Genomic DNA, 26,973 nt, shown 5'->3' on the forward strand with positions numbered 1-26,973 from the left:
TTGGTCATTTCTATTTCTTTTTTGGAATATTCAGGTCCTTTGTCCATTTTTAAATTGAGTCATTTGTTTTTTTGCTATTGAATTGTGTTTCTTACATATTTTAGATATTATTCCCTTATCAGACATATGATTTGCAAATATTTTCTTCTACTCCATAGGTTCCCTTTTCATTTTATTGATTGTTTCTTTAGCTCAGCAGAACCTTTTTAACTTAACATAGTCTTACTTGTTTATTTGATCTTTTGTTGCCTCTGATTTTGGTGTCATATTCAAGAAATCATTGACAAGAACAATGTCAAGGAGATTTCCCCCTATATTTTCTTCTAGGATTTTTTTTCCGTTTTAGGTCTTACATTTTAGTCTGTAATCCACTTCAAGTTAGTTTTTGTGTATGGGGTAAGAGGAGGGTCCAATTTTATTTTTTTGTATGTGGATATCCTGTTTTTCCAACACCATTTATTAAAAAGACTATAGTTTCTCCATTTTATACTCTTGGTGCTCTTGTAAAAGATTAGTTGACTGTATATGTGTGGGTTTATTTCTGAGCCCTGTATTATCTTCCATTAGTTGATGTATTTGTTTTCATGCCAGTACCATACTTCTTTGATTACTATAGCTTTTTAATATAATTTAAAATCAGCAAGTGTGTTTCATTCAACTTTTTTCTTCTTTCTCAAGATTGCTTTAGCTATTTGAGATCTTTTGTAGTTCCATAGGAAATGAAATTGGTATCTTGAGATAGCTGCACCCCCATGATCATTTCAGCATTATTCACAATAGCCTAAATATGGAAACAACCTAAATATTTGCCATAGACTAGATGCCCCCCACAACTTCGTTGAGGCTTAATCTGCACTGTGATCATTGGGTGTGGGAAATCCTATAATGGTAATAGAAAGGTGGAGCCTTGAAGAGGTGATTAGATTATAGGACCATTCTGTAGTGAAGTGGCAAAGGGTGTAATTCTGAGGGCTTTAAAAGTAGGGTGCATGAGGAGCTATCTCCCTCTCTGCTCTCTCTGCTTCCATCATCTTGCAATGTGAGAACCCTGGGTCACTGTTGCCTCCACCAGGTGGACTTTGGGCTTCCCAGGTTCAGAAATTGTGAGCAATAAATTTTGTTTTCTTTATAAACCATCCAGTTGCAGGTATTTTGATATAAGCAACAGAAAAGGAGTAATACAGTTTCTATCAATAGATGAATGGGTAAATAAAAAATGATACACACACACACACATACACACACACATACATACATACACAACAGAATATCATTCAGCCATCAGAAAAATATATCACTTGCAACAATATGGATGAACCTGGAGGACATTATGCTAAGAGAAACAATCTAGACACAGAAAGACAAATACTGACTACATGATCTCAGCTGTATGTTGAATCTAAAAAGGTCAAACTCACAGAAGAAGAGAATAGAATGACGGTTGCCAGGGGCTAAGGGGTTTGGGAAATGGGGAGATGTTGGTCCAAGGGTACAAACTATTCACACTAAAAACATCAAATAATCCAATTGAGAATGGACAAAGGAGCTGAATAGACATTTTTCAAAGGAAGACATACAAATGGCCCATAGGTACATGAAAAAATGCTCAACATCACTGATCATCAGAAAATGCAAATCAAAACCACATTGAGATATCATCTCACCCCAGCTAGACTGGCTATTATCAAAAAGACTGAGAATAACAAGTGCTGGAAGGGATGTGGAGAAAAGGGAACTCCTTTACACTTTTGGTGAGACTGTAAATTAGTAGTCATTATGGAAAACAGTATGGAGGTTTTTCAAACAACTACAGATAAAACTACCACATGATCCAGCAATCCCACTGCTGGGTATATACACGAAGGAGTGGAAATCATCATGTCAAAGGGATACTTGCACTCCCATGTTTATCATAGCTCTATTTACAATAGCCGAGTTTTGGAACCAACCCAAATGTCCATCAACAGATGACTGGATAAATGTAGTATACATACACAGTGGAATACAAGTCAGCCATAAAAAAAAAAAGAAAGAAAAAATTGAAATTCTGCCATTTGTATCAAAATTGATGATCTTGGAGAAAATTATGTTAAGTGAAATAAGATACACAAAATGAGAAATACTGTATGTCCTCACTCATAAGTGGGTGCTAACACAGAAGGAAAGAAAAAGGAAAGAAGGAAGGAAGGAAGGAAGGAAGGAAGGAAGGAAGGAAGGAAGGAAGGAAGGAAGGAAGGAAGGAAGGAAGGAAGGAAGGAAGTAAAGGAAGGAGAGAGGCCATAATAAAACATTAAACTTTCAGATGGAGAGAACAGACCTATAATTATAGTTATAAATGAGCAGGTGGGGCTGAGGGAGTAATTGGATAAGGGACACAAAGAGTAATATGTAATGAACATGTTGATAAAATTGATTTGATCTTCACATACTGTACACATGTACTGATAGTCAAATCTTAACCCCATAGATATGTATAATCAATTATGTTTCGATTAAAAAAATTAAAAATAAATAAATAAAATGAATTAGTAAGTAAATAAGTAATAAGTTGAACTTTTAGGAGGAGAGAGTAGAACTGTGGTTACTAGAGGCGGGAAAGGGGATGGTGGAAGGGAGATAGTGAGAGGTTGGTTAATGGACACAAAATTATAGCTAGATAGGAAAAGTAAGTTCTATTGATGTATCGTAGAGCTATGCATCTATAATTAGCAATAATTTACTGCATATTATCGAATGGCTAGAAAAGAGATCAAATGTCCACATTACAAAGAAATGATTAAGCTTTGCAATGATGAACATACTAATAACCCTGATATGATCTTACTTTGTATACATGTATTGAAATAAAGTTCTGTATCCCATAAATGTGTACAATGAATATGTTTCAATAAAAAGCAATAAATAAAAAGAAAAAGAAAGCAGAAAAAACTAAAATGAATGAGTTTTCAATATCTAATGTACATCAGGGTGACTATAGTTAATAAAAATATATTGTATTTTTCAAAAAAAACAATAGATTTTAAGTGTTCTCACAACAAAAATGCTAATTATGTGAAGTAGAGCATATGTTAATTAGCTCTATTTAGCCATTTCACAATATGCACATGTTGTAAATCACCAAGTTGTAAATCATAGATATGTGCAATTTTTATTTGTTATTTAAAAAACAGGTAAATATTTAAAAAAGAAAAGAAAACAGTGTGCTGAATGAAAAAAAAAACAGTGAAAAAGACTGAATACTGTACGATTTCATTTCTAATAATTGTCTATAAAAGCAAATCTATGGAGACACAAAGTAGTGTTTGCCTGGGCAGTGAGGAATGACAAGATGCAAGCACACAAAAGACTGACAGTTGGATTTAACCAAGATTGTGGTCAAAGGTAGCTTAAATATTCCTTGTCAGCTTTATTAATACTGATGTAGAAATTCATTGAAATGGCTCATCTCTTTGCACATCTGATTGCATAAAGAAAATTATGCCTGCCCTTTAAAAGATACTCAGATTTTCTAAGCATCAATGATCTTTATACAAATGCAGCAACAGAAATAAATGTATTTTTGGAAGAGTCATTTCCTTTGTTCCATTTTTTCATAGGTCTATTCTCTTCTCATATTTTTCTTCTGTATGTAGCATTTTTCTGGCTTGCCATTAATTAAAAGTGAATAATTTTAATGGAAGTATTTAATATAAATTTTAGGGGTTTTTTATGTGTTAGCTTATTACACTAATTTCATGTAGTGTAACATGCTAAAGCATAGAAAAGCATTTCATGTTGATATTATATAATTCTTGTTTACTTTTGCCTCTTTTCTAGGTATCTTCAGATCTTCCAATAGTGTGGAGAAATCCACGTGTCACTATAGATCCTGATAATGCAATTCCATACATTCTGCACGTGTACTCTTGGAAACATGGTGTGTCCAAAGGTATCAAATTTATCAATGAAATATTATTAACTACCACAGCAGGATGGAAATATGATGAGAAGCAATAAAAATGTAATTTGTATTTTCCCTTTCTAGTAAATGGCCTAGGAGGAAATTTAGTTTTGCATTTCAGTCATAAGCTTTCTAAATGATCAGTTTTGTGGTATACATTTTACATGTACTGCTATATTATCTTGGCCATTTATTTAAATTTATTTATGAGACAAATTACTAAAAGTAGAAATATTTACTTTAGGGTATTTACATTTAAAATTTGATAAAATACTTTCAAATAATTCTGCCAATTTATGAACCTGACAGAATTCTATGAGAATGTCTGTTTACAGGACTGGGTATTTTAAAAATATCTACATGCACTTAATTGATATATAAAAAATAGGTTAAAGGTTTAGTATGTGTGAAGATTTCTTCCTTTGTTTCTAAAAAATCATTTATTCATACAAATTGCTCTGATGGTCCCTGAACAGAATTACTTGCTTGGGAATGGGGATCGGAAGTATTTTTATAAGTTTGAAGAGAGCGGGGTAAGAAGTGATAGAAAGCAATAGCTAGAACTGAGGGGTTGTGATTCATCAAAGGAATAAGTTGTCCTAGTTGTGAGAGAATTAAATGCCCCACTTGTAGTTGGATTTTGCTATGGGAATTATTATAATGTAGGTAAGTGGATATAGCTTTAGAAGTGCAGAGAGCACGTACCTAGCAGTGATCTTGTGCTCCCTGGAAATACAGGCCTCTCACTCCTGCTTGCCTCAACAAAGAATGTTTGAGGGAAGGGTCTATATCTAGCATAGAAGGTATAGAGACCTGCTGCCAAGAAGAAAGTACAGAGAGTAGACTGAATGTCAATGCTATTAACAAACAGAAGGAAAATTTCAGAATGCCAAATACAACGATCCAATTATTACCACTGTGGTAGAAGGTACTGTGTAGTAAGAATCCACCTACCCATCTTCATTCCCTGCTTCTGGTGTGCTTGACCTCAGGTGTTCACACAGCAGTAGTCGCTAGCATCTTATGAAATCTTCCCATTGCTTTTGGGATGTTTGGCTTTACATAGCCCATTAATAAGTGTCCATGTGATAGGAATGCCCTATTTCAACCATTTCAATAAAGTAACATATTTCACCATTTTTTAGGTAATCCAGAAAATGTAAATTGATTTAAAGAAATTTAAATTTCAGTTTTCATTTCAGTTTGTCAATGACAGTACTAAAAGGTGGTGGATTTTGCTTATTTTTAGAATTTCAACTAGTCTTTTCTAAAAGGCAACAAGTCATTCAGAATTGGCATGATCATTTTTGACAAAACATAATAAATCTCAGTTTTCTGTTTTATGGACAACAGTAGTTCTGCTATTTATAAGAAGAAACATAAAAGGAACCACAAACTGTGGAACATTATTGAATTAGGAATACTTATGACCACCTTAAACAAAGTCCCTGGCCCATGAATCAGACTCTTAAAATTAATGAAATGAACCTCAGAATAAATAGTTAGATTCTGGGCACCTTTCTTTTGTCTAATTATTTTTTGTTGGTTTTGGCCGCTTTTGTGAGACCATAACATTTCAATCCATATTTTCACTAATCAGATATGGACTCTTTTAACATGTTGGTTTGAAAGAATTTAGAAGGAATTTAAGGAAGTTAAAGGCAGCTCAGGGGTAGATTGTTAAATGAGGATGAATCAGGTAAATGTTGCTTGCTATGCAAGAGATTTTGCAGACTTCATAATTTTGAAAATTATTTACAAGATATGATCACAATAGCTCTTCCCAGGACAATGCCTTAGAGTTGAATTAATGATGCCATTACACTTTAGGAAAACAGCTTTGGAAAAAGCAAACTAGCTCCAATTTTTATTGATATTACTATTGGAAGACTTCTACAGTATATTAAGCAGTGTAAATATAATTTCATCAGAAAAGCTGCTAACTAATCTGAAGTAATATAAAGAAAACTAGACTATATGGAATCGCAAAAGACCCTGTATAGCTAAAGAAGCCTTGAACAAAAAGAACAAAGTTGGAGTCATCACACTTCCTGGCTTTGAAATATAGTATAAAGCTGTAGTAACAAAAATAGCATAAAAATAGACAAATACATCAGTGGAACAGAATAGAGAGCACTGAAATAAACCTACACTCTTACAGCCAACTGATTTTCAGCAAAGGGGCCAAGAATTTTCAGTGGGGAAAGGACAACTTCTTCAATAAGTGATGCTGGGAAAACTGGACATCCACATACTGAAGACTGAAACAAGATCTCTATCTCTCACCATACACTTTTGTGTATGGTGATTTTTATCAACTCAAAATAAATCAAAGAACTAAATTTAAAACCTGAAACTATGAAACTACTAGAAGAAAACTAGGAGAAATGCTACCCGAAATGGAAGTGGATAGCACTTTTTTGAGCGAGACTACAAGGGTACAGGCAACTAAAGCAAAAATACACAAATGGGGCCACATCAAACTGAAAATCTTCTGCACAGCAAGGGACACTGTCAACAAACTGTGTCAGACAAGGGGCTAATATCCAGAATAAACAACTCAATAGCATTAAAAAAAAAAAAAAGAAAAGAAAAGAAAAGAAAAAAAGACCTGATTAAAAAATAAAGGACCTGAACAGCTGAACAGACATTTCTCAGAAGAAGACATGCAAATGGCTGGCAAGCACATGAAAAAATGCTCAACATCACTAATCATCAGGGAAATGCAAATTTAAACCACAATGAGATATCATCTCACCCCAGTTAGAACGGCTGTTATCAACAAGACAGAAAATAACAAATGCTGGTGAGGAGGCAGAGAAAAGGGAACCCTCCTCCATTGTTGGTGGGAATGTAAATAGGTACAGCCACTGTGGAAAAGAGTATGAAGGTTCCTCAGAGAACTAAAATAGAACTATCTTACAACCTAGCAATTCTACCAAAGGAAATGAAATCAATATATAAAAAAGACACCCACACTCCCATGTCTATCACAATGCTATTCACAATAGCCAAGAGATGGAATCAACCTAAATGCCCATCAACGTATGAATGCATTAAAAAAACTCGTATATATACACAATGGAATACTATTCAGCTATAAAAAGAAATTATATCCTATCACTTGCAGTGAGGTGGATGGAACTGGAAACCATCATGTTAAATAAAGTAAGACAGGCACAGAAAGACAAATACTGCATGATCTCACTCATATGTGGAACTAAAAAATAATAATATTAAGTGGTCCTCACAGAAGTAGAGAGTGGAACAATGGTTACCAGAGGCTGGGAAGGGAGGAGGAGCCATGGACCAAGGGGTACAAAACTATGCTGTCTACTCTAAGCGAATCATTGTGCAGTGTAGGCATGTATTAAAACAACACACTGTACCCCACAAATATGTACAAGTAACTCTCAAAATAAAAAATAAAAAAAGGAAAACTAGACTATAAAAATTTCACACATATATTGAGAATTTCCTTATTTGTTCTGGTTAAAGGGGTGTGTCAGAATATGTGTGTCAGTGATATTTTAAAAAAAAACTGTGCTCATTTCAATTTTGTTCTTAATTATATAAGTTTATACTAAAGGCCTATAATTTGGAAAGTCTTTATAAACATAGTAGTTATAAACAAAGCTAACATTCAACCTATTATGCTTTCCTTCTTAAAATATTGTTACAGTTGCTTGTAAGTTGGCAAAAAGTTTGAGCTCCACTACGGTGGGACCTTTTCCCATCTAGCGACACAGCCCCTCCCCCAGGCCTCTCTGGATCTCCCATCAATTCAGCAGTAACTAAATGGTTAACACCTAAAGCATCAGAGGGCCTTAGGACCTTGATTAGGCATCCTTTCTGATTAGTCAGTGCTGGGATATAGGTTTGTTAATTATTTTGAATATTACCACTATATCCAAACATGGATGTGATATGGCTACTGCCTCCCAGGAATTCATATCTGGTGGTGAAAATAGGTATCCATAAATCATCTCAATCAAGATGCACTCTGAAATACTGAAAGATTAATCATGGCACTGGGGAACATGGTGGAGGGAAATATTAATCCAAACAGTGGGATTCTGAGAGGGTTTCAAAGACAATAATGGGTTTGATCTGAACCTTGAAGTATGAGTTGAGATTTATGAGCCAATATGGGTGGGGAGGATGTTTTGTAAAAGAAACAACCTTATCGAAAACACAGAGAAGACATTTTCTGTAAATAAAAAATAGATGGGTGTGTTTGGACAGTGTGTGTGTGTGTGTGTGTATGTGTTAAGGAATGCAGAGTGACATACAATTAGAAATATAAGCCGAATTTGTAGGACAGAGATTTGTTTTACTTCTTATTGTAGTGGGAGCCACTGAAGATTTCTAAGGAGGCAAGTGGCTTAAATCAACTGAGTTTTAGAAAAAAATATATAGAGGTAATATATGGAACAAATGGGTGGGGTGAAATAGTACAGTGAGATCTTGGAGATTATGTAAAGGTCCTTGACAATATTCCAGGTAATCAGTTCTTAACATTAGTTTGTGACCTACTTCCAAAAGCAGACCCTAAGAGAAGACTTTAATTGCAAGTAGTGTATCTGAGAGGTGAATACAGGAAGCACTCTGAGAGAATGTAGAAATAGATGCTAAAGGGAGAAAACCAATAAAAAGCAAGCTAGTTATCAGATTACTGCTGAAAATTTGGGGACCTCATTTGAGACCTTAGGAGAGAATTATCAGTTGTCACACTGAAGGACAATAAAGTGGGTTATTTATCCACTAACTCCTTTCCATCATTGATTGAAGTTTGCTCTTTTTTTGTTTTTTGGGTTTTTTTAAAAATTTTTATTTTTTGCTCTGTCATTATTTCAATTCTATTTGAGGAAAGTCCTATGACAATTGTACCAACAAGTTTCCTCAAACAACCCCTTCCCTCCACCACCCCTACCATGCCTATGTTTTGCTTGTCCATAATTCCTTCACCCTTTCCTCTGCTGGTATCACTGACATTTCTGCTTGTAGTTGAAAGTAAAAAGCAATTGCAGATTACAGCAAACTCGGTGGCCCTGCTCCATAGCCTGACCTGATGATGGAACAAAGGGGAGAAGCATGAAGGGCTATCCTAGGTTGAGATCAGGTACTACCAGAAGCCAAGCTTGTATTTCAAAAACAGGCTCTTCTTGGACATGTTCCCAGCAGGTAAATCTTCATTGGCTTAGAGAACAGGAAGGACTATTTCATAAACACCACTGCCTCTGAATTTCTAGAGACCACCCAGGCCAAGAATACATCTGGGCAGTGCTTCATCCCACACTCATTGCTGCAGTACTCACTTTCCTAGTCCTTACTCACAACGGGATGGTTCTCACAAGCAGACCTCACACATCGAGGCTGGGGTGAGAGCATCACAGGACCCACTCACCAATTCAACATCCATCTGAGAAGGAGACTCAAACTCAGGAACTATATCTGTGATCATATGACATGTTGTCTTAGGAGAGGTTGCCTACACTGTGTGGGCCTCCAGTCTGTTATTTATGGGCTGCTCAGGACTACTTTCCACATCTGGTGGGACTAAGGTAGTCTGCAGTTTTCAGAGTGGGTAGAGGCACAATCTTGGTCTGCAGAGGAAGTGGCTATAGCTGTAAATTGATTTGAACTTTCTGAGGTGGAGGCTGTTGCATAGCCTGGAGTGGAGCAGGCTGCTGAAGAATTTAACTTGCTGCTAAGTCAGGCGCTGGGGCATCTGTTGTAATGGAGGGGGCTGTAGTCGGGGTGGAGGCAGTTGTATAGAAGTGGCAGCTGCTTCTGCTCCTTGCAACAGTGACTAAGTAACTGTCTAGGCTTATTGACTGGGCTCTATAGTAGCTGCACTGATTTGGCCTAGTCAGAGCCCCCAGGAGGTCACCACTGTAGCTGGGATATGGTAATAGAAGAGGGCAACATCTGTTTGGTAATAATCAACTTGGTGATTCTGGCTGGCTCCGAGCCCCAGAAGATGCCTAATTTTCTACATAGGATGAAAGAGTGGAGTTAACCATAATATAAAGGGACAGGGCAGGGGGCTCCATTGACACTGGTGCTGGAAATGCTGGGTCAATAGCAGCTGTAGGAGTTAGAGAAGGGGTCTTTGATGGTGGCACTCGATGCAACTCCATTGTTTCCACAGTGGCCTGACACTCTTGGTTGTCTGTATAAGCAGCCAGAGCCTTCAGATACACTTTCTCGGCAGCTTCACTTTTCCACTTATATACCTGTGTTTGCTCTTCCAAGACTGTCTAACATGGAAGCCACAATTTTTGAAACCTCTCCAAAAGTGGCATTAGGATTATGTCCCTTGATGACAGCCTGTGTATCACGAAAGAATAAAGGATATGCTGAGACTGGTTTTGGAGGTCCATTAAGATTTTCTTTTTTTCTCTTCTTTGGGGCTTTCTCCCCTCTTTTTCTCCTCTCTTTTCTCTTTTTTCTCCTCTCTTTTCTTGCTCCCACCACCACTGTCTTCTGGCTGGGAAGGTGTCTCCAGAAATCCTCAACATCATCCTCAGGAGGTGAACTAGTAGGTGAAGGAGTGGTTGAAAGACGATCCTCAGGTGATTGGGTAGGTAGCAGGATGGTACAACCCTCTAAGCTCAAGCCAAGTTGAGAACTCAGTTCTGACTGATCAGTGGTCAACTGGCTATGTCTCATCAAATCAGATGTCATGTCTTTCATTGGTACATCAATTGTAACAGGTGGGCTCATGCTATACTGAGTGCCTATAGAATGTCCAAGTCCATGGTCAAGCTCCCAATCAGGAGTCCTTCCCGCCACCGCGCCCTGCTCCATTAAACCATGGGTCATGTTCACAGACATGTCCAGTATCTGGACCCCATACAGGGCTGAAAACCTGCGATCCTGTGAGGAGGAAGGGTCTACAGGTCATCAAAGTGGCCAACCACATCTGAGACAGCCAGCGAGGGATCAGAATCCAAGGATACAGGCAGGATTTCAAATTCTTCATCACTCAAGCTTGGTGTATGGATCATCTTGACCCCTGACAGAAAGAGGTGCAAGGGTCCTGTGATTATCAGGTAATTGTCATTTCCTCTGGGAAAGTGGAAACCAAAAGGAAGCCATGGAGATAAGTTAGAGGGAGCAGGGAACTAGGTTTGAATGACAGATTCTGACCCCAACATTCTGATAAAACTCCCCAAGCCCTGCTCTTTCTCCTCTCCTATCAGCCACCTCTCCACGGGGCTTCTCTCTTCTGCTTCAACAGAGTTGGCTGCAATCTTTTGCCAGCTTTCTTAACACTCGGTTTCCTATCTCCATCTTCACACAGACACCTGAAGTTTGCTCTTAAGGCAGGATCTCATGGTAGTGAATCCTCACAGGCAAAGAGTTATTGGAAACGACTAGCGTGTATGGGAACTCTCCTCAGAGGGGATTTTTATGGGGCACCAACAACATGTACTAACATTGGTGTCATGGCATATTCTTTGGTAGGGAGAAATTTTGAGAAATGAATAGACTTGGAATTTTCACAGCAACTTGCAGTGAGCTACAATCAAGTTCCAAGTGTGCCTGGGTAGATAGAGGTTTATATTTGAATTCCTGTTTGGCCATGGAACAAAAAGTGAACATTGACCATGCTAAATGACAGTTAAAGGCAAACCAAACTAGGCCAATGACAGTGGGTTAAGAAACATAATATAATTCACAAATGTGATTTAGTTTCAAGAGAAACAAAGAGGGAAAAATGATGCTATAAGAGGTTGAGTTTCCAGAGAATCAGACTTTGAGATGAGAGAATAACATGCAGGACATTTACTAGGGAATGTGTTCTGATCAACATTTGGGGAAGGAATGGTAAGAAAGTACATTGGCCAGAGAGAGAAGGTGAGCTTCAATGCAGGCCCAGTGAAGTTCTTCAGTCAACCCATCATGGCCTCTAAAACTGAGATGGCCTTTCAAAGTTCTCCCAAGTTGGGAAAAAGAGACTGGGCCCTCATAGCACTATGTTGATTAATCATTGAAAGTGGTCTACATGTGGAAGGAAGTTTGACCTTAGGTGAGGCTTTTTTTTTTTTCCAAGCAAGGCAGTGCCTAAAGAGGGCTGATCTGATGGTCATCTTCCATCTTCATTTTCAGTAGCTACAGAAGTAAGTCTTTCATTTTTGAAAAGGTATATAGTTGGAGCATTGGAGTATCCACCTCTGCAGCATTTGATGAAAATTGAATATGGAAAGATAAGGAAGAAAAGAGAGTCAAACGTACTAAGCAACCCTAAGGAACTCTAAGGAACTCTAAGGAAAGTGATACCATTAATTGTGAGAGAGAAGCAATCAGATGGATAGGTTTACTGGTTAGGGAGGGAAAGCCCAATTCTATCTTGACTGCAAAATGATTTCTTTATGCCAATACATTCCAAAAAAAATGAAAAATACAGAATCAGTCAACCTAGATATAAAAACAAAGAACCTTAAAGAGAAAAAAAATAATAAAATCAAGCAAAAATCACCATGTTTGCAGACATGAGAAAAATAATGTGTTAATGACTGAATGAATTAAAACATTTTGGCTCAATTCTCTCTTCAATAACCATAAAATGACCTCTGTGGTCTAGATAAATATTAGAATGCAAAAAGCTAATATCACTGTCCATTATTATAGGATTAGTGTGTAACAAATTGTAGAAACACAGTAACAACCTGTTGCTTATTTGCAGTAGTGAAATATTCAGCTAAATTTCCATTTGTCTTAGATAGAAGCTTTGCTTTTTGCACACGACTAATATTTAGGTAAAGATGAGTAGGCCTTGGTGGTTAGCATGTCCTTTAGTAACAGTAATCCTTAAATTTATTTTGATTGCATCAACATAATATGATTCACAAATATAATTTAGAGATGGCTGTAAACATACATATTCACAACATACAGCAACTCATTCCTAATGTGGTACATAGAAAACTAACTTGTATGTGTACGAATTAAGGTTGTATAATTTGGAATAACCTTCATATCATTTTTCTAATACTTTGCTTCAGTTGTGCTTTAATAATCTACATACAACCCATGTCTCTGGCATGACTGTTGTGAGTCCCTTATGAGGATGTCGCACTAATCAGCTCAGTGTCCTTCAGATTATGAATATCAGGACCATAAAATAACTTTAAAAAGTTATTTTTAATAACAGCAAACGGCTAGTTGTTTAAACTTGTAAAGATACTCCTAGGACCTCCTTTCTATGTCTACAGCTACGAAACTAAATAATTAATTTGGGGTTTGGTGGTCCAAAAATATAAAGTGAATCTTAACCCCAAACCATGCAAGTGTGAGCTCTTTAACTGATGATTTTATTCTCTGGTTCTCATTTATGGCCCCTAAAGCCAAGATTCCATGCTACCATTGAGCAGCATATATGTTAGAACAAATGTCATCTCCAGTGATGACTCACTACAGTGGGTTTATGCTTTCTTAGTTCTTATGTGTGTTTAACTTAAAATTTTCAGTTGGGACAGGATTTTCTGAACATTTTTATCAATATATTACAGAAATGGCAATTAATAAATATTTTGAAAAAACTTTTATTTCTTTGTTATCTAGTAAAATTGATGTTTTTAAAAACTTAAGCATAGGAGTTCATTAAATACCCCTTATGAACTGCTATATGTGAGCAGCAAACATACTTTCATTTCCAAAGAAAATATTTTAGAAATTCTTAGAGTCGTCAATGACATTTTATTTGTGACTTAAAAAAAAAAAAAGAAAGAAAAGAAAAAAAGAGAGAGAGAGAGATGGGAGAACTTGGGTAACTGAATATCTTCCCTTTGCCCACAGGATTGATGGAAGCGCAACAGAGAAAGGATATAACAGGAATTATTTATTAAATTGTGAGTCATTTAAATGCATAATCAAAAATCGGGCTGGAATAATTTAATATGTAGATCATAGCCTGGTGGCCTAAAACTATCTCCAAATAATATTTCATATAGCATGTACTTTGTGTATTTATGTGCAAGTTTTTCAATGTTATAGAACACCACACAGACGCAGTTTAACGTAATCACCAAGCTACTTTAATTCTCTCTGTTTGTTGCACGTTAAAAAACTAAGTACAATGGACCAATGTTTAAGGTTGTTTCCAGTCATATTAGTAAATTTAGTTTCTACCCAGAACATTCATGATACAGCAGTGTGAAATTTTCTCTTATTATCCATGACCCTTAGTAACCTGATAGCTCCAGAAAGTAGGTAACAATCATCAGTTTTGACATCGCCAACAATCAACCTGTATTTTGTTCAATAGACCCAAAAGTGCTTTTTTACTTGCTGAAAATTGATTGTGTTTATTGTGTTCAACACAACTGTAAATTATAGCCAATATTCATTTCTAAAAACTTGCACTTCGGAAGTTAGCACACTGGAATGAGATCTATTATGACACTGACACAAGAAAGCCTTCTCCAAACAACTGCAAACAAGCTTCTAGTCAGCTTTGGTAAAGACTTCGTAAAATTTCCTTTCAGTAAACTTCTACTTAATGCCAAAACACAACGTTTAATGTGTGGCAATAAAGTTGTTTTATATTAATCCTACATTTAAACAAGGTGGAAATAATTATTCTATTTGGCATTCTTCTACTTACTGAAATGATACGTTCCCTAGAAAGATATGTACTACCATTTTGTCTTTAAAATTGAAAATTTAGTTCAAAATTTGATTTCTAACGTTATGTATGATGACAAGCACTGCTTGTCATGTGTATTTTCAGAATGTGACGTTGAGCTAAAGTAGGACCTTTTAATTTCTCATTTTTTATTTAAAGCTTGGGAAGTATATTCACGTTATCCATCACATTGCAATTGCAAAATTGCATACTTTGTACTTTGCTATTTCATGTTTCACTGTTATTGTGTTGCAAAGGAAGACATTCAGATGTCAAACAATTTGGTCTTCAATGCTTTTTTAATATATCCCTTTGAAAAATTTTAAGATAAAGTTAAGATTATTGCTTTGTTTTGTTTTGTTTTTTAGTTTTAGCTTTTTTTTTCATTAAACAAGATCCCAAAACCAATGTAGTTGGCTTGAGAAAGAAGAGTTTTTTAAACAATAAATACATGCAAAATAGCTCATTTTCATTTTACTTTTATAAAATATTCTTTAAATATTACTTTCTAAAATATCAAGAAATAACTTCCTTTACAATGAGAGCTCTTTGAAATTTATTTGTCTTTCTTCTGGAATATAAACCAAGCTACATTTTTTATATCCTGAATAAACCATCCTTTCATTTTTGCCATTTAAATGATGTGCAACTATTTCAGAGCTTCAAACAGTAATATTGTAAGTAACAATTGAGAATCACTTTAAATAAAATCTAGTTTTAGTTTGAGTTTATGTATCTTAGGTATATCTAATATTTTCCCAAATAAATGCAGCTTTTTTAAAAACCAAAGGTCATCATTAAATGTGATGGGTTTTTATAATTCCACGTTACATGAAAAACAGACTCTGAATCCCCTACCTGCCACCACTTTCAGGCTCTGGAATTTTGGCCAGGTTATTCCACTCCCCAGAGCTTCAATTTCTTCATTTATGGAATGACAAATATGAATAGTTCCTACATCATCAGTTATTATATCATCAGTGAGTGATAGTGCTGTGAAGCCCCTAACACAAATGTGAAGAAGGTACTAAATAAATACTTGATCTTCTCATTATTTTATGTGATTTGACAAACATAACTTCAATTACCAATTATGTCATTCTCTAATTATGTGACCTTGGGTAGTTTACTTAACCTCACTGAATGTCAGGTTTTACTTGTAAAATATAAGTAATATTTCAATTTTCAAAGTGGTTATGGGCATTAAATGTGAATATATGAAAAGTGCTCATCTACTAGGTGCTCAATAAATGTTGATCACTCTTATTTAGTACACTAACTCTCATCTCCACCCATCTTCCCTTCACATTTGGAAAAATAATATTTATCAACATTGAAAAAGACAATGTAGAAGCATTAGTTGCATATAAACACTATGTTAATTAAAATTTACCTTTTATTTTTTAAATATAGTAGGTCCTGGTAAAAAATCTATATTAGAAACTGGCTTACGAGATGCATGACACAAATGTAAAATCTACCATTGACATGTATCATTGAAAAAGCTATGTATAGTATTTGATGTTTGTTAGGATTCCACTTATGATTATCAGTTTCATTTTTTATGTCTTCTAGTAGCTATTGAACAGCACATGGTTCTTTTCTTAAGAGAATGTTAATAGAACTACTAACAGCAACTGCATACGCTTCTGTGATCTTCAAACAGTGTTTGACATAGGTATTATTTTTCTTGTTTTACCAAGGAGGAAACTAAAGTACAGAGAGTTTAACTTGTTGACAGTCACATTACCTGTCAATGGCAGAGCTGCAATGTGACCCTGAGACATTTGGCTCTACGTAACTCTACCATATTGTTTCCCTTTAATGTTAAAAAAAACTTAGTGACCATAGCACCACGGAGAAATGTTGAGATATTATCTAATGTAGATATCTATTTTCCCTTTGTCCTCAATGTCCCCTTCCTGATTTGCCAGACAAATGCCTTAAATGTCAGATTGCTATATATCCCTCTTTGAAAACTCCATAATATGATATGGATACGTGGGGCATTTGGGGCTTCTTTTGTCCCCAGTCTGTCTTAGCTTGTCTCAGTGAAAAACCTAGGGAGAGTGCTATGAAAAGCTTGGCTAAAATTGAATTTGGATTTTGTTGGTTTGTTCCAACCACCACCAGCATGGACTGCTATATTTAAGAAGCATAAAAACCAATCAGGCACTACTGTATTTCAAAACAAGTTTTGGTTTCTATAATATATTTTATGCTCTTTGAGGTGACAGGATGGTTTGCAAAAGCAGGGCCTTGAGGCAGTATGGAGAAAGTAGATTTGCTATGCTTGGATACTCTCATGGTCCTTTGGACTCTCTTCTTTACTTTTACCATCTCTGATTTCCTAGGCAGCCTGTGGTCTGATGTTTTATAATGATTTTAGCCACCTGTATGGCATTACTCTTGAGGGTTTGTGAGCACAAGACCTTTTCTTCCTGACCCCGATGCCAAAATCAAAATAAGTATTATTTCTAGCCCCAAACCCTACTTCGATGATTGCCTAGAAATAAATTCAATCATGTCAAAAGATCTATGAGTGATGTCTCATACTATATTTTCTGCCTTTACATGAGATGATCTGTCCTTTGACTACCAGGCTGATATTAGCCTCATGACCAACACATACAGGTATCCAGTCAATACTGGATGGAAGAGAATGCATTTCAAAAATAAAATTACTTCTAATTTATTTTAAAATTTACTTGATACTATAATAATAGGAGTGTAATAAGATATGAGAACAAGAAATAGTTAAAAACTTGAAGAATACCAGGGCTAAATCAGTGTTTATTTAACTTTTAAATCTCAATACTAACAAATAACTCTGTAACCTCCTCTCACACACCAAATTTTGGTGAAATCCATTAAATTAAATATTTTCAAAACTAAAAAAACAAAAAACAACTTGAAGAAAAGAGTAAGTTTGGAAACTGCATATTCTCTACCAGGCTGAAGGAAAGACATTCCTGTGACTCCAGTGTGTACCATGGGGCCCACATTTAATTGACACAACACTCATTTGTAACTCTTGATTATGTATTAGAAACATAGTTTTCCCTGGAGTGTAAGGCAGGCTGGAGATGCTATACTAAATATAAATTCAGGTTCCCTTAGGAAGAAGGCTCTAGTGGCTGATGAATCCACCTATGATGTTCTGAAGAAAGTCTTTATATTTGAATTTCGAATGGCTAAGATATATTTAACATATATTAAGAAGATCAAACTTCTCTGTGGGGTGTGTGTGTGTGTGTGTGTGTGTATGTGTGTGTTCTACTTGGCCAATCAAAATTGTGTATGGTGTGGGAAGTTATTTACAGTCAAATGAAAATGTAATTTGTCAGATCACTGGTTTTTCTCATGTAAGATATAGAACCTCAGATATAAGTGTTACATAAGAATCTCAAATTCAGAGTTTATTGTGAAGTGTTTATTCACACCATTTTTAGGAAAAACTTTTAGAAAATTTTCAAATTCAAAAAACCTTTCAAAGATACTTTCCTAATATTAGAGGAATTAAACATAACGTATTGAATTTTGGAATTAGTATGATTAGAAGATCATTCGGAAATTCTGAAACTTTAAAAGGGTAGGAGATAAATTGGTAAAGGGCCACGAAAAATGGTTATATTGTGTAATGCTGAATATACTAATTATCCTGAGTTAAGCATCACATATTTCGCACAGTTTCTGTACTGCGCAGATATGTACAATCAATTACGTTTCAATAAAATATATATATAAAAAGATATTTTTTTGCTTTCAAATATTTTTTAAAGATGGAAATGCTTCAAAAAGGTTTACAAATACTAGTCAACCTTTGCCTGTGATCATTCTTTGCACTTGAATGAAAAGTGATGCCCCTTGTTATTTCATGGATGGGGCCTAAAGATGCTTTTAATACTAAAATTTCTTTTATTTCATGTAGAAATAATTCACAAAAATAAGTTTACAATAAAATGAAAATAAAAAAGAAACTTTTACATGGACACTTAGGAAACTGCATTGGGTTGAATGTCCCCCCAGAAATCCCCACTGTAACTTTTGAGGGTGGGAAGTCTTATTATGGTAATCGAAAGGTGGGGCCTAGTGAATGGATTAATAATGGTGGTCAGGGGCGTGGTTCTGAGGGCTTTAAAAGAAGACCACATGAGAGGTTAGTCTCTCGCTACTCTGCTATTTTCTGCCATGTGAGATCTCTGAATCACTGTTGCCACCACCAAGACCCTCACCAGACGTCTTCCCTGGACTTTGGATTTCCTAACCTCTGAAACTGTAAGCAGTGAATTTTGTTTTATTCCAATCACCCAGTTCCAGGTCTTTTGTCATGTGCAGCAGAAATGGACTAATACAGACGCCAACGTCATAGTGCAGTGAATCCAAACAAATGACCAAACAATCGCATTTGATACCACTGAACCATACTTGACTTTATGGAACTAAGAACACATGCTGATTAATAGAGATAATAGAGAGATAAGAATTTAGATAGGATAGAGAGATATGATAGAGAGACAGACAAAGTTCTTCTGGGTATACAAATATGGTGGCTTCATTAATTATCTTGTGTTAATTATGTTGCACTTGACATTGCCTAGTGCTGGAAGATCCCCGCAAGTGATGTTAATTCCACTTACACACCCTGTTTGTACAATACTTCTGATTTAGGGAAATGGTTCACACTTCCTATTGTTGTCCTGCTGAGCAGTGCTTACCAGGGAGTGATGGATATATTCTCTGAAACATACAATATATATATTTTAACAGCTTTATTGTGGTATAATTGACATACAATAAATTGTGTTTATTTAGAGTATATACTTTGAGAAATTTTAATTATCTATATATCCATGAAACCATTGACACAACTGAGGTAATGAATATATCTGTCACTCCAAAAAGTTTCTTTGTGCCCATTTTTAATCCCTGAAGCCATCTGTACCATCATCGCTTTAACATCTTTCCTTAGCCTCTGTTCTTCATCAGCCACATAATTTTGCTTTTTCCACCTTGCCTTTTGTTCTCCTATGAAGCAGAAATAATACTAAAGAAAGTGAGTTAAAAATAATCTTGAAATGAGGAGAGAGAAAAAAAGGAGAGAAGATGAAGAGTTAGCAGAGGACTCCTCAGGCCATCTCAGTCTCCCTGTTCAAATTTTATAGGGCAGTATAATATTAGAAAAGCAAACTTTATTAAAATGTATTAGCTCATGTGTAATATAATGTGCACAGAGCAAACATTTATGAGAAAATTTCTTGACAGAATTAATTTACCTCCAGGAAATTCACACGTTGATAAAATTTCAGCCATACAGAGATTTTCCTTAAGGGCATTCCTTCTCAGCAGTAGGGAGTGGCGAAGCATGAAGCCAGTGGAGGAAGCAGGGAGGGTGTAAGGGGACCAGGTGCAAAGACAGCAAAGACCTTGCCAGATTTACCCGTTGCAATGGAAATGGGCTTTTGAAGGTTTTCTAAGGGATAACATAGTTCAGGTGACTAATGAGCAATGTCTGAGACCTATGACTGTAGATCAAGTTTGATGTTAAGTATGTGAGTGATTTTACTATTTTCCAATCAAAAGTCTATTTATTCTGTGATACATTTGGTGATATTTAGAAATGACCTAATGTGCCTCCCTTTCTCGTATTCTATGCCAGAGAAATGTATATGTCTTTGCCACTTACTACCTGTGTGACCTAGGCTAAGTTACCCAACCTTCTCTAAGACCCAGGTTACTCAGCTTCAAAATGGGCCTGAGGAGTAATTAACTCATATGTTTATTGCAAGAGTTAACCAAGCATTCGGCATATGCCTAGCACAGAGCAAGTGTTAGATAAATATTTTTATTATTATTTTCAACGAAAACCTATTAATATAAAATTGCATTTCTCAGCTTTTAAACTTGAGTCTAGATATTTAGATTTTACAAGAAAATATGCAACTTCAAAAAGAAACAGCCCTTAATTTTAAAAAAATGACTTATTACTAGAAAATGTTTGTTTTACTGAGTGTTAAAAACAAAGCACTTTGAAGAAACCACCACTTAGAGTGTTTAACAGAGAATAAAATCTATTTTTCAAAATAAAAACTAGTGCTATTGAAAATATAATGTGTATAATTAATATTCTTATTAGGTCGCTTTTTGTTTTTTTTTTCTCACACTCTCTTCAGACAAACTGAACATCTCCTTTAAGTCAAAGATGCTGTAACTTAATGTGAAGAGTTGGCTTTTACTAATTACTATATTTCTGTAATATTTGTAGCTTTTCCAAAGCAATGTAATAGTTTTTCTACCACTCCGACAAACATAATCACTAACAATCAAGTTTATATTCATTTTTGTTTCTTTTTGGATTGGTTGACCTTAGCCTGATGAGTGGACTATAGGGAACAAAATAATCACATATACATATACTGTGAAAAATTATCATGTTTTCCTCACATACTCATTATTTACTCATTATTCACTCATTATTTACTGCATTTGGTTTGAAGGTTCATTGCTGACAATCAGGTTGCTGAGTCTAATGTTATTCTTTGTAAAAAGTGTGCAAGAATTTGACTGCTTGTGTCTTCCACAGTAGCTAATTAATAACTCAAAATAGTGGTGAAATTAAAAAAGATACTTCATTAGAAATAAAATTAACATTACATTGCCAAGTAAAAGGCTTTTTATTGGAAAAATTGTGTGCAAATTGGTTTCATAATTAAAAGATGCAATATTTAAAAATTTTCTTTCAATCAAACATGAACTATTGACTAGACTTATAATTGCTTCCACAGTTCACTTCCCCTATATCTAATATGATCTTGTACTCACATAGGGCTTTTGAATTATTTTACAAATTATTGTCCAATTCCTATTTGTTAAGGGATAATAAAAATGTAATAAACATTAAATAAGTGAGTTGAAGGGAAGGAAAAATATGCTGAGCATATAAATGGACTGAAAGCAGTAAGACTGAGAATGTGTACCTTTAATTCTTGAGAGTGCTTCCCAGCTTATGAAATATTGATTAGGCTTCCTTATTATTCAGTCCACATATATTGTATTACATTTGTATATTTGCTCAAATATTGGCTTTATCTAAGTGAATTGCTTTCTCACTTTCTTTTTCAAATTGCCCATTGCTAGCTTATAGAAATTAAACTGACTTTGCATGTTGATTTTCTTTAAAGAAATGAATGGTCTAACAGTTTCTTGTGAAATATTTAAAGTTTTCTACATATAACAAACATTGTCTCTTCTGCGAAAAGGGAAAACTTTACTTTTTTCTTTCCAAATTGTGTGCCTTTATTAACTTTTTTCGCATAATTTCTCTGGCTAGAAATTTCAAAGCTATATTGAATAGAAGTGGCAAAAGCAGGCATCCTTGCCTTGTTCCTGATCTTAGAGGAAAAGCTTTTAGTCCTTTACTGTTAAGTACAATGTTAGCTGTGAGTTTTTCATACATGGCCGTTAACATGTTGAGAAAGTTCCCTTCTATTTCTAGTTTATTGATTGCTTTTATCATGAAAGGATGTTGAATTTTGTCAGATACATTTTATGCATCAATTGAGATAATCATTTTCTTTTCCTTTATTCTTATTAATGTGGTGTATTACCGTGGCTGGTTTTCCTATATTGAAGCACTCTTCATTCATTCGTTCTGGAAATGAATCTCCCTTGGTCATTATATATAATCCTTTTAAAATGCTGCTGAATTCAATTTGCCAATATTTTGTTGAGGATTTTTGCATTGATGTTCACAAGAGATATTATACTTTAGTTTTCTTATCTTATAGTGTCTTTGGCTTTGGTGTTAGGGCAACAGAGGCCTCCTAGAATGAATTAAGAAGTGTTCTCTTCAATTTTTTGGAGGTGTTTAAGAAAGATTGGTGTTAATTTTTTTTAAATCTTTTGTGGAATTCAACAGTGAAGCCATCTGGTCCTGAGCTTTTCTTTTTGGGGAGGTTTTTGATTACTAATTCAAACTCTTTACTAGTTTTATATCTAATTCTGATGTTCTATTTCTTCATGGGTCAGTTTTAGTAGATTGTGTGTCTTTAGGAAATTTTCCATTTCATTCAGGTTATCCAATTTGTTGTTATACTATTGTTTATAATTTTTATTTTGGTAAAATTGGTAGCAATGTTCCAACTTTATTTCTGTTTTTATTAATTTAAATCTTCTTTTTTATTGGTCAATCTAGCCAAAGACTTGCCAATTTTATTGATCTTTTCAAAGAACCAACTTTTGGTTCTATTGATTTTCTCTATTGTTTTTCTATTCTCCATTTCATTTACCTCTAGTCTGATCTTTATTACATTTTTCCTTCTGCTAGTTTTGAGCTTAATCTGTTCTTCTTTTTCCACTTTCTTAAAGTATACAATTAGGTTGCTGATTTAAAATCTCTCTCCCTTTTTTTAAATGTATGCATAGACCGCTATAAATTGCCCTCTTAGCACTGCTTTTACTGCATGCCATCAGTTTTGTATACTTTGGTTTTGTTTTTTTAAGAACCCAAATGCCCCAAGGGATCACACTGAGGAATGTAAGAACCCAAATGCCCCAAGGGATCACACCCTGATCCTTCTCAGCCACACCCACCCCAAGCCCCATGCGGTATGCTAAGTAGGGATTGTATTTTAAGCCAATCAGCCTTCCCTAGAAGCCCTATATATGTGTGTGTGTGCTGCCTAATAAACAAGCTCTCTCTGGTGGATCGTCAACTGGTATCCTTTCAGTTTTCACTTTCTCAGCATATTTTCTAATTTCCTTTTTGATTTTTTTCTTTGATACATTGGTTGTTTAAAACTGTCTTGTTTAATTTCCATATTTGTAAGTTTTCAAGTTTTCCTTACATTAATTTATAGTTTCCTTCCATTGAGATGAGGAAATATGCTTTCTATGATTTTAATCTTTTAAAATTTATTAAGACTTTTTTGTGGCCTAATATGTGATCTGTCCTGGAGAGTGGTCCATGTTTATTTGAGAAGAATGTGTATTCTGTTGTTGTTGGATGGCATGTTCTACATATGTCAGTTAAGTCTAGTTATATAATGTTGGTCACATACTCTATTTCTTTATTGGTCTTCTGTCTAGTTGTTTTATCTATCACTAAATGTAGGATATTGAAGTATCAAATAATTATTGTAGAATTGTTTATTTCTCCACTCATTTCTGTCCATTTTGGTTCATATATTTTGGGGCACTGGTTTTAGGTGGGTATATGTTTATAATGTTTATATCTTCTTGTTATATTGACCCTTTTAACAATATGTAATGTCCTACTTTGTCTTCTTAAACTTTCTTTTTATCTAAGAAATTAATGGTATCCAAAATATACAGAAGATCCTTCAAACTCCACAAGAAAACAAACAGACCAATTTAAAAAATTGACTAAAGATCTGAACAGATACCTCATCAAAAGAGATGTACTGATGGCAAATAAGCATAAGAAAAGATGCTCAATGCCATATGCACTATCATCTGAATGTTTGTGTTCTTCAGAATTCATATGTTAAAATCTTATCCTCCAAGGTGATGGTATTAGGAGGTGGGGCTTTTGGGAGGCGATAAGGTCATGAAAGTAGAGCCCCCATGAATGGAGCTAACACCTTTATAAAAGAGGCCTTAAAGAGACCTCTTCCTTCTTCTACCATGTGGGAAGAGAGTGAGAAGGTGCTGTCTGTGAACCAGAAAGCAGAACTTCACCAGACAGCAAACCAGCTGGCACCTTGATCTTGGACATTCTAGCCTCCAGAACTGTGAAAAATAAATTCCTGTTTATAATCTATCCAGTTTATGCTATTTTGTAATAGCTGCCTAAATGGACTAAGACAATATGTTATTTGGGGAATTTTAGATTAAAATGGTGAGATACCACTACACACCTATTAGAATGGCCACATGCTTAAGGGGAGAGAGGGAGGGATGAATAATTGAGGATGGGATTTTTAGGGAAGTGAAACTATTCTGTGTGATACTGTAATGGTGAATATATGACATTATATATTTGCCAAACTCAAAGAATGTACAACACAAAGAATGAACCAGAATGTAAACTATGTAGTTTAATTAATAATGATTTATCAATATTGGCTCATCAATAATAAGAAATTTACTACACCAATGCAAGATACTTAAAATAGGAGAAACTTGGGGGGGAGGGGGCATATGAGTATGAGAACTCTGTACTTCCTGTTCACATTTTTGTAAGCCAAAAACTGCTCAAAAATAAAATCTATTAGTTAAAGAAAAGAGTGTGGAGTTTATTCAAATTCCAGCATATTATTACATGCTGATTGATCTTGGACAAGCTATTGAACTTTCTTGTGTAACAGTTTCCTTTCCTTAAAATGGGGGTAATAATAGGATTTACCTCATATGTATGTTTTGTAAAAATTGCTGAAGTAAATATATGTAAAGCAACTAGAACAATGTTTTGCACATAATAAGTGTTACATAAGCATAAACTATAGTCATTTAATTCTCAAATCAACTTGCAACATTTTACAGATGAGGTAAATAATTTATTCAAGGCTAAATTAGTATCAGAAAAAGGATTTGAATCGAGATTTTGTTTAAAGCCTGCAGTCTTTCCACTATATAGCTTGTCTTTCCATAATGTGTTTATGAGTGAATAACATACCAAGCTCCTATGTAAATTAAGAAAGCCATATTTATAACAGAACACAAAATTAAACCTAAGGATAAAGTGATTTTTGATGTTTCAAAATAAGAGAATTGAAAATGATAATATAGAATTGTCCAATTTCTATGTTCAGAGATTCTAAGAGAGATTGAGAGATATGCAGATGACAGCTAAATTGCCATATGAGTAAAACATTGATATTAATATTCAGAATATTTAAACTACTTATTGTATTAGTTTTAATTAGTTAAGAGGTGATCATTTCATATGGTGGCAATAAATATTAATGGTTTCATATTAAATATGAAACAATTGTGAGTTTATTTCATAGACATCGAGAGGAGAATGGACAGCAAAGGAAGTGACATAATTGCAATAAAATGAGAAAATACAAGTTAAAGCCACATTAAATCCATCTATACCCTTAAAAGTAATAACCAAAATGTTGTTTTGCATATCGTAATTGGTTGAATTGTCTCTTCAATATAATATGTTGCAGTCCTAACCACCAGTATGTGTGAATGTGACCTAATTTAGAAATAGGATCTGCTTTGTTCTGAATGTTTGTTCCCTCCAAAGCTCATCTGGGAGCTTAATTCTGATTCTCAATGTAGCAGTGTTGAAACGTGGATCTTTAAAATGTGATTGTATCATGAGGACTGTGATCTTATGAATGGATTAATCCATTCATAGGGTAATGGTTTAATGGTAATGTGTTATCATGGGTTTGGACTGGAGGCTTTATAAGGAGAGCAAGTGAGCACATTAAAAAGCGCTCTTCCCCCTCCTGGCCATGTGATACCCTGCATCACCACAGGACTCTATGGAGAGTTCCCACCAAGAAGAAGGTCTTCACCAGATGTACCTCCTGGACCTTGGACATCCCAGCCTCCAAAACTGTAAGAAATTGTTGGGAAAAAAATGCAAAAGTAATTATCTCATAAGCCTGTTTTGTCCATGAAGTAACATTTTGTCTTTGAAACAATGTTTGCTTGTTGCACTGGTCTGGCCTCTATCACTGCTTGCATTTTTGGCTTCTGTAGCTTGCTTATTTGCCTAGACCACATGAATGCTGAGAAAGCAAAACCTAAAACCTGGAGAAGTCTGCCTATATAAGCCCTATGGGACCTGGGCATGGAGTCCAGATTTTCTCAGGCATTAGTCTGTCTGGACCTGCCAACGTAGTAAACTCCTGACTCTCCAACCTTCCAAGTATTGGGTTGCTTCTTGCCAAGTCCATTTCTACAACAAATTAAATTTCCTTTCTTTGTAAATTACCCAGGTTTAGGCATTTTGTTATAAGCAACAGAAAATGGATTAATACAGGGTCCTTGCAGATATAATCAAGTTAAGAAGAGGTCAGACTGAATTTGAGTAGGCCCTAATCCAATATGGCTGATATCTTTGCAAGAAGAGAATAGACACAGACAGACACGGGGTAGAAAGTCATGTGAACATGAGGCAGAGATTAGAGTGATGTTTCTACAAACCAAAGAACACCAGGATTGCTGGCAACCACCAGACACTAGGAGAGTGACATGGAACAGGTCTCCTCCAGAACCTCCAGAACAAACCAACCTTTCCAATACCTGGATTTCTAAATTGTAGCCTCCAAAACTGTGAGAGAATAAATTCCTGTTGTTTTAAGCCACCCAGTTTGTGGCACTTTGTTATGATAGCCCTAGGAAACTAATGCACATATGTTGATTACTATGAAAAACCACAATCAACAAATAATAAATGATATAATTAAAAGGA

General features: G+C 35.1%; 1 protein-coding gene across 1 annotated transcript in view; it reads left to right on the top strand.

Annotated features, from left to right (window-relative positions):
* The window catches only part of LOC134367978 (cilia- and flagella-associated protein 47-like), a 1,412,159-nt gene that overhangs the window by 1,188,917 nt on the left and 196,269 nt on the right, over positions 1-26,973 (top strand). Inside the window, 1 exon segment of the mRNA XM_063084614.1 lies at positions 3,817-3,928. Within this exon segment, the coding sequence (XP_062940684.1) occupies positions 3,817-3,928 (112 nt within the window).

The sequence above is a fragment of the Cynocephalus volans genome, chromosome X (genome assembly GCF_027409185.1).
Source record: "Cynocephalus volans isolate mCynVol1 chromosome X, mCynVol1.pri, whole genome shotgun sequence".
Lineage (NCBI taxonomy): Eukaryota > Metazoa > Chordata > Mammalia > Dermoptera > Cynocephalidae > Cynocephalus > Cynocephalus volans.